The following is a 14,827-nucleotide window of genomic DNA, read 5'->3' as shown; positions in this document are numbered from 1 at the left end:
ATATAGATTCCTTGTTTTGATGATTCAAACAAACACACATCACCCAAAATAATAATAATACTACTAATAATAATATTTCTCTTTCAATCCTTTTTGCCTTATCGTTTTCCATTAATTTCCTATGGTTCACGCAATTGACCATGGCCCAGTGGTCCATACATGACCATTTCCTACCACAAAATGGTGATCTCATTTAGATAAAATTCCCACCACTACTTAATCGGTTGAAATTAGTAATATGTCATATTGGAAATTTATTATGGAGTTTCTTAATCTCCTTTGATATACTCAATATTAAAATAAAATTAAAAATCAAAAGTAGAGTTTAGCATCGAGAAGAAATTCGTTTTGAATTTAAATTTTTTATAATCTTTGCAGCTCTACAAGCAATCAACTAATTAATATGACTCAAATCACAATTTAAGGAGAAAAGTGAAGAGGGAGATATTCTTAAACTTGCCATGTTAGCACTTGACAGGTTTTCAAAATATACAATTTGTTAAACAATGAGTTTAGGTGTGCATACACCAAACACAGAATGAGACACATATGTTTCATATGGAGTGAGTCCTACATGTACCCCACATCATGTGGACCCCACACCATGGAGAAGTTTTTTTTGGTAAGATGGAGGCCTAAGCCAAGGAACAAACTAAGAAACTCTCCAATCAGGCGTCTTCTGAACAAGAAGCTGTTTCAGACTTGATGACGGCACATCCACTATTATCAACTGTGCATCCCCTTGAATGGCCTCCCTAACTATTTGATTTGCACATCCATTTATCTCCCAAGCAATATAGCTAAGTCTACATTCCCAATTTTTGTCCACGAAGACCCTCTGAATTGGCAAGACCAGATTATTGGTTGGTCTTAGAATATTACTCCACACCATTCATTGAAGGACAAGTGTCCAGTTGTCAACTAGAAAGAGACAAAATAAAAAAAAAATGGTGATCTCACTATTTCAACCAATAAAAATTAAGTTGGAGTACCATATCAGCATGCCCTAGGAGCAATGAATAATTTTCCTACACTTTATGTTCCTAGTATTCAATCTTCAATTTTTTAATTATTTCATTTTGGTCTCTAAATTATGGAATCTATTACACTTAGTTCCTAATGTCAATGTCATTCAAAATCAGTAGGGGTACTTTTGAAATTTTACATGAAATCTGAATAAAAATTAAAATCACCATATACGCACACGATCTCAAAATAGATGGTTTCTGCTCAGGGGGGAAGTGTGGATGACTATAGCTAATGGTTTCTCTTTTCCACATACTATTCAAAGTTAAATTTTCCTATAAATATCCCCTCAAACAAGCCTCATTTCCCATCAATTACTTGTGAAATCTTTGTATTCTAGACCAAAAGCCAAGATGGTGCTGTGTAAGCTTTCATTAGCTTTGGTATGTCTCATGAGCTTAGCCTTGGTTCATCCCTCCTATGCCCAAAACTCACAACAAGACTACCTCAATGCCCACAATGCAGCTCGTGCCCAAGTGGGTGTTGGACCTATGACATGGGACAACAACGTTGCTGCCTATGCACAAAGGTATGCTAGTTCGAGGATGGGTGATTGCAATCTCGTCCACTCCGGTGGGCCTTATGGGGAGAACCTTGCTGAGGGCAGTGGTTCATTTACAGGCACTGACGGAGTGAACCTTTGGGTGGGAGAGAAGCCTTACTATGACTACAACTCCAACTCATGTGTTGGGGGAAAAGAATGCAGGCATTATACCCAGGTGGTATGGAGAAACTCGGTCCGCCTTGGGTGCGCTAGGGTTCAGTGTACCAATAACGGTTGGTGGTTTGTGATTTGCAGCTATGATCCCCCAGGCAACTATATTGGACAACGTCCTTATTAGAGATTGGTGTACTTAATAATTGTATGCATGCTATTTATATATATTACCAGCATACATTTATAAATAAGCTAAAAATGATTAGCACAAAAATAAAACTAAGATGGGGAGGTATGTTCCTATGTCATGGTTATAAGTTAAAATAAGTGTAATTTTGGCTCTGTGATTTGTTCTCTTTAATTGTTTGATTTTTCTTTTGTTAAGGAGAGCTTATAATTTCATAATATGTCCTTTTATTGAAATGTTATGGCACTCGTTGTACAAATTTTGTACATGCATGAACGCCTTTTTGTAATTATTGTAAATCTTTTTTTTTTTCTTCGACAAAAAAATTTGGAAGCTAAAAAGGAGATTTGCAACAAAAAATAAATTTCCGGACATTTTCATCCATACCGTCATCATCCAAATTTTATTTATCATTAATAAACTATTTTAAGCATATTGTAAATAGAAATGGATTCTCCCCCTGGGCATGCAAACAATTAGATTAATTTAATGATCGTAACAAAATAATTTAAATCTTTTTAAAAAAAATAACAATCAATATAATTTTGAAATAAGACTAATTTAATTTTTAAAAGATAAACATGATAAAATCATATAGCTAATATTATTAAATCAATTTGATCTATGCACGTGGACTAACAAAACGGACCAATATGATTTTGGTTAATTTTTCGAATAATGTTGTGACAACCTTCTGCATTTGAAAATTGTACAAATTTTTTCTTAGTCACAGACAAATCCTCCTGCTGTTTTTTTTTCTTCTTCTTATAATACAAACTAGATTTAGGAGCATGAAAAAAACAATCCTATTTTAATACAAGTAAAGGTGCCAATTAGGGAAATTATTGAAAAGTCCTACTGTATAATTTTATTTTATGACAAATTTTATGAGAAATCTATTAACACGTGTAATTTAACTTATATAGAATGCTAGGAGTTAAAATTCTCTTTCAAAATTTTATTACAATTTAATGGCTTTTTTTTTACTATTGATTTAAATGATATGTATATCATTATGTTTATTGTAGGCACAAATGTTTCCCCTTTTTTTTTTTTTTGTTGAAATTTTTATAATATTTATATCACATGGTACATTTATATAAGGGTTATTACACCTCAATGGTGTCAGAAACAAATATATATATATATATACATGAAAAAGTTTATAATTTTAATTATTAATATGTATAAAATTTCTTATTAATTTGTAATTATTTTTCTAAAACTCTATTGATGTTATATTTTTCATTATATAATGGATGAGATTCACATGATGTGAGATTCACATATGGGACTCACCCTTTGTGAGACGTCTGTGTCCACTCTATATTTAATTTTTTGTGTTTTTAGCATTGGTGTTATGTATGTATCATAAACTTTTCCTTTTTGGTGGAGATAAATGATACCTTTCCTTTTTCATGGAGACTTACATGGTATTATATTGTTATGTTAATTATATTTTATTATATGTCATAGTGTTTTAATTATGTATTATAAATGTTTCCTTTTTGGTGGAGATAAATGATTCCTTTCCTTTTTTATGGAGACTTTCATGGTATTATATTATCATGTTAATTATATTTTATTATATGTCATGGTGTTTTAATAATTTTATTGAATGAAAATGTGAAATTTCATACTTATAGCTTCTTTTTTTTTTTTGTATCATAGTCTTAATTGTGAATATTTACATTTAAAATTTCACACGTTACAAAAATTCACACTAGGTTATTTTGATTGAAATTTCCCAATGAATGAGTATTGCCAAATTTTGTTACCATTTTTAGTGTTACATTTGAAAAAATTGAATTTTTTATCTATTGCATAGCTCTTCCAAAATTTTGGGGTTTATAAAATATATGAGACTTAATATAATACAAGTTATATATAGAACTTTGCATTAAAAATCCCTTTTGATGTAATTTGCCTACAAATATCACATGAAACAAGCCTCATTGGAAACACTTTGTGTTATAGACAAGAAAAAAAGAAAAAAAGAAAAAAAAAAGAAAAAGAAAAGCAAGATGGTGTTGAGTAATATTTCATTCGCTTTTGTATGTCTCATAGCCTTGGTTCATCCCTCTCATGCCCGAAACTCACAACAAGTCTACCTCAATGGCCAAAATGCCGCTCATGCCCAAGTGGATGTTGGACCTTTGACATTGAATAATACTGTAGTTGCTTATGCACAAAACTATGCTAATTCAAGGATTGGCGATTGCAATCTCATCCACTCAAACAGACCTTATGAGGAGAACCTTGCCAAGGGCACGAGTTCGTTTACAGGTGCCAATATAGTGAGTCTTTGGGTTAGAGAGAAACCTTACTACGATTACAAGTCCAACACATGTGTTGGGGGACAAGATTGTGGACATTATACCCAGGTGGTGTAGCGAAAGTCAATCCATCTTGGGTGCGCTAGGGTTCTATGCAAGAATGGATGGTGGCTTGTGTTTTGCAACTATGATCCCCCAAGCAACTATATTGGAGAGCATCCTTACTAAAGATCAATGTTCTTATTAATGTTGAAACAATTAATTATATATTAGTTGCATATAAGTATCATCAAGTTTAAAAATGATAGGATGAGTTTTTTGGTGCTACATAATTGGGATGATTTAGCTCATTGTGATACTTTTGTACTTACCTTTCTTTATTGATTTTTTTGCTTTGTACTTTGTACTGTGCTCTACATCAATGAAGTTTCTTTTTTTTGCCGATCAAAAAAAAGTTTAAAAATGATTCGCAAAAAAATAAAACAAATTGTTAAGATGGGGAGCTCTATGTTTGTGAGTTAACTTTTATTTTATTTTATTTTATTTTTTGTTTTTGTGAGGCTTTATGCGTTTGGTCTCTTTGTCTGATTTTTCTTCAGTTGAAGAGAACTTATAATTTCATAATTGTCAATTTTTCATGTTATTGAAAATTTTTAGCAGTCTTCGTATAAAGTTTTTGTTAATTTCCATAGTTGACGATACGATTTTAGGGGGGAAAAATTACAAAAAACAAAACCAGATATTTATCTACGGCCAACCCATGACCAAGAAAGTCTTCTGCTAACATGACAAAAAAGGAGGCCCTATTTGGTAATTTAGTTTTTTTTTTAATTATTATTAAAATAATTAAGAAATAAAAAAAATTATTAAAGCTAAAAAACCACTAAAAAATTGTCAAACATTTTAGTAATTCATGATTTTTAATACAATTAAAAAGAAAAATGCTACATATAATTCTATTTTTTACCTCTTTTTCTTACCTTTTTTTCTTACTTTAAGACAAAAGTAGCATCTCCAACGGTAGTAGGCATTTTACCTATTTAAATATTACTATAAAGTATGCATTTTATTTTGCCTATCAACTGTTTCATGTTTCTACTCCAACCATGCTCTTTATTTTAGCTATTCATCCAAATACTATTAACTTTATAGAATGCCACGTCAACAACAAAGGTGGAGGGAAATAATCCTAATGATTAAATACATTTTGCCTAGCCTTGAAGGCTAGCTAAATGTAGCTAGTGAATGTGAGCTGAGCCAAAATGCCTAATCATATGCCTACTGCATTGGAGTTGAAAAAAGTAAGTTACATTAGGCATTTTGACTAACAAGCATTATATGCCTAATGGGTTGGAGGTGCTCTGAGTCTCATATGTATTTATTGATGTAGACCTATTTCTTTGTGTCACAAAAGTGAATAAGTCTCATATGTATTTATTGACGTGGACCTATTTTTTTGTGTCTTGGAGCGAGAAAATGAGATAAAAAATTAGATTATGTATAACAAATTCAATTGAAAAAGTTTATTCTTAAGCACATTAATTTTTTTGATCTCATAATTTTTTTTTTTTTAAAAAAAAATTACTAACAAAATTAACTTTTTATTTACGCCAACCCATGAAGTGTAAATCATTTACCTCTGAGGGTGTGCTTTCATGTCATGAGCTAACTATCACTACAAGAAAATACACCTTTGGCGACTAAATTTTTAGTCGCCAAAAGTCCCATTTTAGTCGCCAAATGTCAAATTTCCACTTTCCCCGACAAAATCTTTTAGTCGCCGGGTTTGTCGCGAAGAGACGGTCGCCAATACCTTTGGCGACTAAAAAACGTTTAGTCGGCAATACACAGGTCTTCAGCGACTAAGATTTTAGTCGCCAATAGTCAATTCCATTTTTGGAAATTATACCTTTGGCGACTAAACTATTAGTCGCCAATAGTGAATTAATTTTTTTATTATTTATACATTTGGCGACTATTTTTTTCGTCGGCAATGCTCAATCTTTTGGCGACCACAGTGTTTAGTCGCCAAAAGCATTTTTGAAAAAAAAAAAAATTTCCCTTTGTGCCTCAGACGCTTCGAACCTGAGACCTCCAGGTGGTTCCAAACCTTAACCACACACTCGACCCCACTATGCCACTAAACCATCTCATGACTATAGTTGCAACTTATATTATTTATATATTACTTTCACCAGTATTAATACAAAACTATATATATAAATTTAATTATATATATTCAATATAATTTATGTAAAAAATAAATTATTTATTAAAAAAAATTTAGATCGCTTTTGGCGACTAAAAAAATTATTTAGTCGCCAATTCTATTATTTTTGGGCTACTAATTAATTTTCCGTCGCTAAAGAAAACTATTCGGCCTAAAAACCTACCCTTTTGGTGACTAAACCTGTTTATAGTCGCCAAAAACCTCCCCCTTTGGCTACTAAAGTGAATTTTAGTCGCCATAAACCTGTTTTTAGCTACTAATTTTTTTTAGTAGCCAAAAAGCTTGACCTTCAGCGACCAAACTGTTTTTAGTCGCCAAAACAGGTACAATCAGTGACCAAAGTGGTTTTCAGTCGCCAAAACCTTAACGTTTGGCTACCAAATGGTTTTAGTCGCCAAAAACCCTAACCTTTGGCTACTAAAAAATTTTTTGTCGCTAAAACCCCTATATTTGGCGACTATACTGCCTTTTACTCGCTAAAACCATTGCATTCGATGACTAAACTCTTTTAGTCGGCAAAAGTGACCAATTTTGGCGACTAATTCCATTTTAGTCGCCAATTCTACAACTTTCAGCGACGAAAATTCCCATTTTAATCGCCAATAGTGTTTTTTGTTGTAGTGTATATGATAATTTATCCACGAAGATGCATCGATAATTTGTATAATACCAGTGCACAAGCTAAATTGGAGCGGAAAGAATAAGATAAGAGAAATTGGATCGGTCAAACTCAAACTCAGATATTATAGTAAAAAAAAAAAAAATCTCATCAACTAAATCATTTCCTATCTCAACCTATTAGGTTTATTTATTTTATTGTTTAATTACCTTGTTGGCTACTTGACATTATTTATTTATTTATTTATTTTCATTAAGACTTCGTTTGACAATAAATTGATAGTTAATAAGTCAAAAAATCATTAAAAAAATTAAAGATTCATTTCTATTTTTTAACACATTTTTTACACATTTTTTTTTAAAAAAACTAAAAAATCATCTTAAAAAAAAAAAACACTTTTTAAACCTACCCTAATTATTCTAGTGCCTGAATTATTTGACAAGGATGATACATTATTATTACCCTACAAAAATGAAAGGTAACCAGTAATTTCAAGTCTTTGTGAAAAAATTTACTGAAAGGCATTTTGGTCATTTGGTCATTTGGTAATTCATAAACAAGTTGTACAACTTACCTTTTTTCTTTTTATTCCTTGCCGTTTTTGACTTTATTCTCTTTTGGGAAATCATTGTCAGAAATGATAAATGGTAGGCTATGAACATACTTGATTGGACGGATTACAATATAGAATTAAAATTATGAATCTATTAAACTTATATCTTATTTTTTTAATTGTAATTTTTGTTATTCGAATTAAATTCTTTAAATTCTATTTAATCCATCTAATCCCACCTAATTGAGATGGATTTGTTTAGTTGTGATACTTTTTGTACTTTCTTTTTATTTTTTGTTTAAAGGGAAATTATCAGTAAGTCCTGTTTGAAATATGTGTACACTATTTAATCCAACAACTTTTTGAGTAGACCCAAAAGACTTACACGTTTCTCTCTCTCTCTCTCTCTCTCTCTCTCTACTTTTTGTCTCATTCTTTATGTTTTCCTTTTTTTTTCTTCTACGCTTTCCTCTCATTCTCTTTGTCATGTCCGACGATCGATGATCATACTTTCCTTATTTTCTTTCTTTTTCTAATATATGGTCACTAGTGATTGACGAACACAATTGATTGGGGTTCACCGGCAATCACTAACCACTGACATCAACTTGTGACTTCATCTTCATTGACAGCGAACAAGATGAGTAGATCTACTCAGATCTGATGTAGATCTACATCAGATTTGAGTAGATCTACATGAGATATGACTAGATCTAAACCAAAAATAGTTACTGGAGTATAATATTCTTTCTATATCTATTTTTTTCTTCGATTTCTCAATTTTTCTACATTTTCTCTATTACACACGTCTATTTTTCTATTTTAATGAAGAAAAATTTCAAATTTTGAACAAGTTGTTTTTAAGTTTTAGTTACAGGCGGTGAAAACTGTAAAATTTTACAGTTTCAGCTTTTTTGGTGCTGAAATGAATCATTCTTTAAAATTGTAAAATTTTACAATTTCATAACATTCTTTAGAACTGTAAAATTTTACAGTTTCATAATATGTTTTTTTCCAGCTTAATGGAATAATGCTTTGAAACTATAACATTTTACAGTTTCAAAGCTTACTTTTCATTTTTTTTTTTATCAGCAAAGAAAATTTTATTAAAGATAGAAAGGGAGCTTACTTTTCAGTTTGATCAACATTACAGATTAATTGCTTAAACCCTACAAAAATTGAAAAATAATATATACTTTTTCCTATTGTTGTTTGTTGTCGTCATGTTTTTTTAACTATAATTTCTCAATTTATTCTTTTTTTTAGACAATATTCTAAATATTTCGGTGAGCCTCCGATGATGTTCTTGACATTTTTCAATGATGTTCAGAACACTCCGGTGAACTTCCGGCGATGCTCAAAACACTCCGGCAAACTTCCGGTGGTGCTCCGACAACTTCCCGATGATGTTGAATATTTCGGCGAGTCTTCAGTAAATTTGACGGAAGTCGTTGGATATAGCATCATTTTTAAAGTTTAAAAAAAAAAAAAAATTGGTAACAATTAAACATATGTAGGATTAATTGGTGCAAGTATTTTGTTTTGGGATTAGATGGATTTTGAACTTTATGTATGAGACTTATTGGTAAGTGCTCCTTTGTTTAATAACTTACTTTAGTTATGTAATGTTTCATATTCATCAATACATTTTTTTTTTGATAAAAATAAATAAATAAGGGTAATTGCAACCTCGCACATTTTAGTGGGCCCTATAGATAGAACATTGCCAAGGGCATGGGTTCCTTCTTAGGTGCGAATACCATCAAAATTTAGGTAAGTGAGAACCCTAACCATGATTACAACTCCAACTCATGTATTGGTAAGTGGTTTGGCGAAACGTGGTTCAACTTGGCTGTGGTAGGTTTAGTGCAATAATGATTGGTGGTTTGTCAATTGCAATTGTGATTCATCGGGCGTGGTTCCTAAAAAAATTCTCAAAATTTAAACCTAAGCAAAAGCGACTATGGTCAAGAAATACATATATACTTATATATAAAAAAATGTAAATATTAGAGACATAAATAAAATAGAGTGATATATAATATGTATCATGCATGGTGCAATGGCAACTTGTAATGTTTTGTAGTTATGTTTATATGTTCCTCTAGTACTGATAAATAAACTACTATGTTAGTGTGTTTTAATTTGGAATCAAAGCTCAATCTTTTCTTAGTTTGTTCTTTATTTCGTTCTTCTTTATTGATTTGTTAATTGGCCTTAGCTTATATACTAATTGATAAGAGGAAATATCATTTTGCTTCCAAACTATCGTGCGTTTTTCAATTTGACCCCCATGCTTCGATTTATTTCAATTTAGTACCTGAACTTTTAACAAATTAATCAATTTAATCCCTGCCGTCATATTTCGTCTACAATTAGATGAAATGTACTGACGTGGCACCAAAATTTATTTAAAGTCATTTTACCCGCCAAACTATATCTCAAAAATCAATTTTCCCCCCAAATATAAAAAAATTAAATTTAAATATTTAATAAATATTTTTATCTTGATTGTAACGCCCTCGAAATAATAGCATTAAACCAACATTTTAGACATGCATTGATACAAAAGAAGCGAACAATTTCTATTCATCAGAGTAATCCTTACAACTGTATTACATGTTAACAACAAAAGCGAATGCCCTATAGGCTTACAGCTTTCCAAGTTAACACTTGGTTAGAAAAAGAAGAGTACTAACTCAATACATATTAAGCCCTTGGCTTGAATTTACATGTAATACATCAAAATAAACAAAAGAAAGAGTCTTCAACTCTCATCATCACCCAAGCTATGTCCTTTGAGGTGGCATACCACCTGTATCTGAAAATGATGTCCCATAAAGGGTGAGCCAACGCCCAGTAGAGATATGCTAAACACAGTATGAGCAGTGACTAAGACATTAGTAATTGATAAATGTTCAATTTCCATAAACCAATTCATGATCCATTTCCATTTCATGACCGCTATGTTCATATTTCATTTCAATTTCAATTTCTTATCAATTTCACAATTTACATCAATGGCTCAGAACCTGGCCAACCACTTATATGAGACGATGACTCATATAAAGCACTTCCCATTTTACAATAGATAAACATATTAGTTGTATCAACATCTCAACAGATAAGCATATAAGCTGTATCCACATTTCAACAGACATGCATATTAGCTATATCAACACTTCCATTGACAAGCATATGGGCTGTATCAACACTTCCAAAGATAAGCATATGAGCTATATCCACACAGTATCTGACAAGCATATGAGCTGTATCAGTGGAGTCCATCCTCTATCTCCTCCCAAACAACATCCGGTTTAGAGGTCCATCCCCTATCTTCCCCTAAACCGTGGAGTACATCCCCTATCTCCTCCCACACACACAATGTATATACACATAGGTCATATACACAATCAATCAATACATAACGTTAATGTATTCTATCAACAGTCATACTCTATGACATATCCAATTGATTAGTTTTAGTTTGTCTAATCATCATGCATTGTCTACAACAATCAAAACTACCCTCCACCGGTAGCCCAAGCAATTATTTCTAAACAGATAATAAAAGCTCCAACAGATAAAATATCAATGTTTTCAAAAGTGAGCGATTTATAAATCCAACTCCACTATCCAACCATATAATGAGTCAATTTCATTATTCCCGACTCAATTCCATATAACCATCTTTTTCTCAAATTAATCATACAAATTAATTTATACAACCAATTAGGGTTTTCTAACCCATTTCCCAATATTGACCGAATGGCCCATATATTAACAACCAACGACAACATCATTATTTTGAAACCCAAATTACATATTATGAGCCCAAAATCACAAAACCCTCTTTAACACATTTTGAAACCCTAAGTCCCAAAATCACCAAACTACAACACTTTATCAAAACTACCAAAAATCTATGTCAAAGATCATAAGAGTGAGTAGGAATCCCTACCTCAAAAGATGACACCCAATGAAGAAGATGGTGAAAATGAAATTGCTCCGAACCACGAGTTTCTCGGATCAAAAGATAGCCCTCGACGATCAACAACTCTTTCGTAAAGGCCAAAGGTGAGGAAAACACCCTAGCTAGATCAATACTTAGAGAGAAGTTAAGGTTTTAGAGAGAGGAGCTCTCAAATGGCCTTTTCAGAAAAGTAAGAGAGAGAAAGAATGATAAAAAGTGATTTAAAACTGCCCAGCAGCCAACTGATATACGACATTCCCGCTCGAGCGGAGAACACAACGCTCGAGCGTCAAGAACAAAATCTGGACACGCTCGAGCACAAGAAGGCCCGCTCGAGCGCCAAGACACAAGAATAAAGCACATCCGCTCGAGCGCGAAAACCAGTCCGCTCGAGCGTAGATTTCCCCCTCCCAGAACTTACACCAAAAAGGTACTACCTGCTCGAGCGCCAACAAACCCGCTCGAGCGCTACCGCTCGAGCGTAAAGAAACCCGCTCGAGCGTAGAAATCACACCTGCAGAAGTTTTGCAAGGACACGAAATACTGGGAGTGTGCAATCCCCGCTCGAGCGGACCGCCTAAAAACTGGGCAACAAGGAATTGAAACCAAGGCCTAACCAACCTGTAACAACCGTGCCCAAAACATCCTAAAACTCAATCAAGTGGAATTAAAGGACAACAACAAGATAGATACAACTACCAACTTCACGGAACCGAGTCCGGAATACAACAAAACAGTAAAGGGACAACCGGGATCGCTATAACCTTCCCCCTTAAAGAATTTCGTCCCCGAAATTAAACACAAGTTTTTCCAAAAATAGGTTTTCTCCATTCTCAACAATATTACAACATAATATTAAACAACCCGACCCATTACCGGTCAATCCTATCTCTTTTCAAGGGGCAAAACACATTATTCATAATAACCTGCATTGTCAACATGCATTCTTATGAAATCTACCAATTTCAACCTTTTTCTCACAATTTCTTAACACATGCAACATTAATTTTATGCTTGCATTTCCACAATATACTTAACATATGCAATGTTAAAACCAACTTTCATTAACCCAAAACATTCACAATGTTTTGCAACTTAAGACATATACAATGCTCTTAAAGTTCAACAATATTACAAAAATTCCAATACATGGTCACACATCGACAAACAAGTCCGGATATTTCTCGCGGACTTCCAACTCACGTTCCCAAGTGGCTTCCTCCACTCCGTGATGCTTCCACAAAACCTTTACCAAGGGAATGGTCTTGCCTCGCAAGACTTGATCCCGCCTATCCAAGACCCGTATCGGTCTCTCCTCATACGAGGCATCCTCATCTACCTCCAAGTCGGTCCAATCCAACACATGGGACGGATCCGGCTCATACTTCTGAAGCATACTAACATGAAAGACGTCATGAACCCCAGACAACTGCGGTGGCAAAGCCAAACGATAAGCAACTTCCCCAATCCTCTCAAGGATCTCAAAGGGACCAATAAACCGAGGGGATAACTTCCCACTCTTCCCAAACCTCATCAAACCTCGCCTAGGTGATATTTTCAAGAAGACATGATCACCTACCTCAAACGCCAAAGGCCTCCTCCTATGATCGACATAACTCTTTTGGCGACTTTGGGCTGTAACAAGCCTCCTACGGATAAGTTCAACTTTCTCCGTCGTCTCTCTAACCAACTCCGGACCCAACAAAGGTGCATCACCCACTTCGGCCCAACACACTGGAGACCTACACGGTCGGCCATACAAGGCCTCAAACGGTGCCATACCGATGCTAAACTGAAAACTGTTGTTGTAGGCAAACTCCACCAAGGTCAAGTGCCTCTCCCACGTCCCACTAAAGTCAAGGACACAACCTCGAAGCATATCCTCAAGGATCTGAATTGTACGCTCAGACTGCCCGTCAGTCTGAGGATGATAAGCTGTACTAAAGGTCAACTTAGTGCCCAAGGCACTCTGCAAACTCTGCCACAACCTGGCAGTAAAACGAGGATCTCTATCTGAGACGATCGTCACTGGGACCCCGTGCAATCTCACTATGTCCCGAATATACAAGTCGGCGAGATGATCTACCGAATCTCTCACGCGCATAGGAATGAAGTGCGCCGACTTAGTCAATTGGTCTACAACCACCCAAATGGCATCGCTACCCCGCTGAGTCCTCGGAAGACCTACAACGAAGTCATAGTGACATGCTCCCACTTCCACTCGGCAATAGACAAGGGTTGCAACAAACCCGCTGGCCTCTGATGCTCGGCCTTCACTTGCTGGCAAGTAAGGCACTTAGACACGAAAACAGCCACATCTCTCTTCATACCTCGCCACCAAAACTGGCGACCCAAATCCCGATACATCTTAGTGCCTCCCGGATGTACCGCAAGACGTGAATGATGGAACTCTCGGAGTACTTCCTCTCGGCAAGACTCCGGCACAAATAAATGGTCTCGGTATCTCACACTCTGGTCGGGATACACCGTCAAACCCTTCTCGACCTTCCCATTTGAGATCTTCTCTCGGAGGGATTCTACCTCAAGGTCGCCTCTCTGTGCCTCTAACACTCGAGTTACAAGTGTAGGCTGCGCAACAACAGAAAACAAGGACGCAGCCTCAACAGATTCGCCCAGAAGCAAATCAAACTCGCCAAGCGCACCCAACATCTCCCATTCCCGGATGGCTATACAAGCTACATCACTAATGGATTTCCTACTAAGGGCATCGGCCACAGCATTGGCCTTTCCCGGGTGATAGTGCAACTCAAAATCGTAGTCCTCAATGAACTCCATCCATCTCCTTTGCCTCAAATTCAAGTCCCTCTGTGTAAACAGGTAATTCAAACTCTTGTGGTCCGAGAACACCCCGAACCTCTCACCGTAAAGGTAGTGCTTCCAAATCTTCAAGGCAAAGATCACTGCTGCCAACTCTAGGTCGTGTGTAGAGTAATTCTTCTCGTGTATTTTCAACTGATGTGAACCATAAGCTACCACTTTCCCCTCTTGCATCAACACACAACCCAAACCCTCTCGTGAGGCATCACAATAAACTGCGTAACCCGACCCTCTCTCCGGAATAATCAAAACCGGAGGGGTAGTCAATCTAACCTTGAACTCTTGGAACGACTTTTCACAAGTCTCATTCCATACGAACTTGACCCCTTTCGCGTCAATCTAGTCAACGGCGAAGCTAGCCTGGAGAAATCTTTCACAAACCGACGGTAATATCCAGTTAATCCCAGAAAACTGCGGATCTCAAACACACTTTTAGGCTGTGCCCAATCTTGCACTGCCTCTACCTT

General features: G+C 35.0%; 1 protein-coding gene and 1 pseudogene across 1 annotated transcript; both read left to right on the top strand.

The window, feature by feature from the left end:
- The first annotated feature begins 1,235 nt into the window (after window positions 1-1,235).
- On the top strand, window positions 1,236-2,107 carry LOC114258858 (pathogenesis-related leaf protein 6-like). The gene has a single exon (XM_028198865.2). The coding sequence runs from the start codon at window positions 1,380-1,382 to the stop codon at window positions 1,866-1,868; it is 489 nt and encodes a 162-aa protein (XP_028054666.2). The 5' UTR covers window positions 1,236-1,379; the 3' UTR covers window positions 1,869-2,107.
- Window positions 2,108-3,033: 926 nt separating this feature from the next.
- LOC114256258 (pathogenesis-related leaf protein 4-like) lies at window positions 3,034-4,703 on the top strand (annotated as a pseudogene).
- The last annotated feature ends 10,124 nt before the right edge of the window (window positions 4,704-14,827 follow it).

This window comes from Camellia sinensis, chromosome 2, assembly GCF_055761805.1.
Source record: "Camellia sinensis isolate YWXY chromosome 2, ASM5576180v1, whole genome shotgun sequence".
NCBI classification, from domain to species: Eukaryota; Viridiplantae; Streptophyta; class Magnoliopsida; order Ericales; family Theaceae; genus Camellia; species Camellia sinensis.
Note: the sequence above shows the minus strand (reverse complement) of the source record. Positions and strands in the feature narration are given on the sequence as shown.

Excerpts from the sequence above, each read along its gene's own strand:
- LOC114258858 (XM_028198865.2), top strand. The coding sequence starts at position 1,380 with ATGGTGCTGTGTAAGCTTTCATTAGCTTTGGTATGTCTCATGAGCTTA.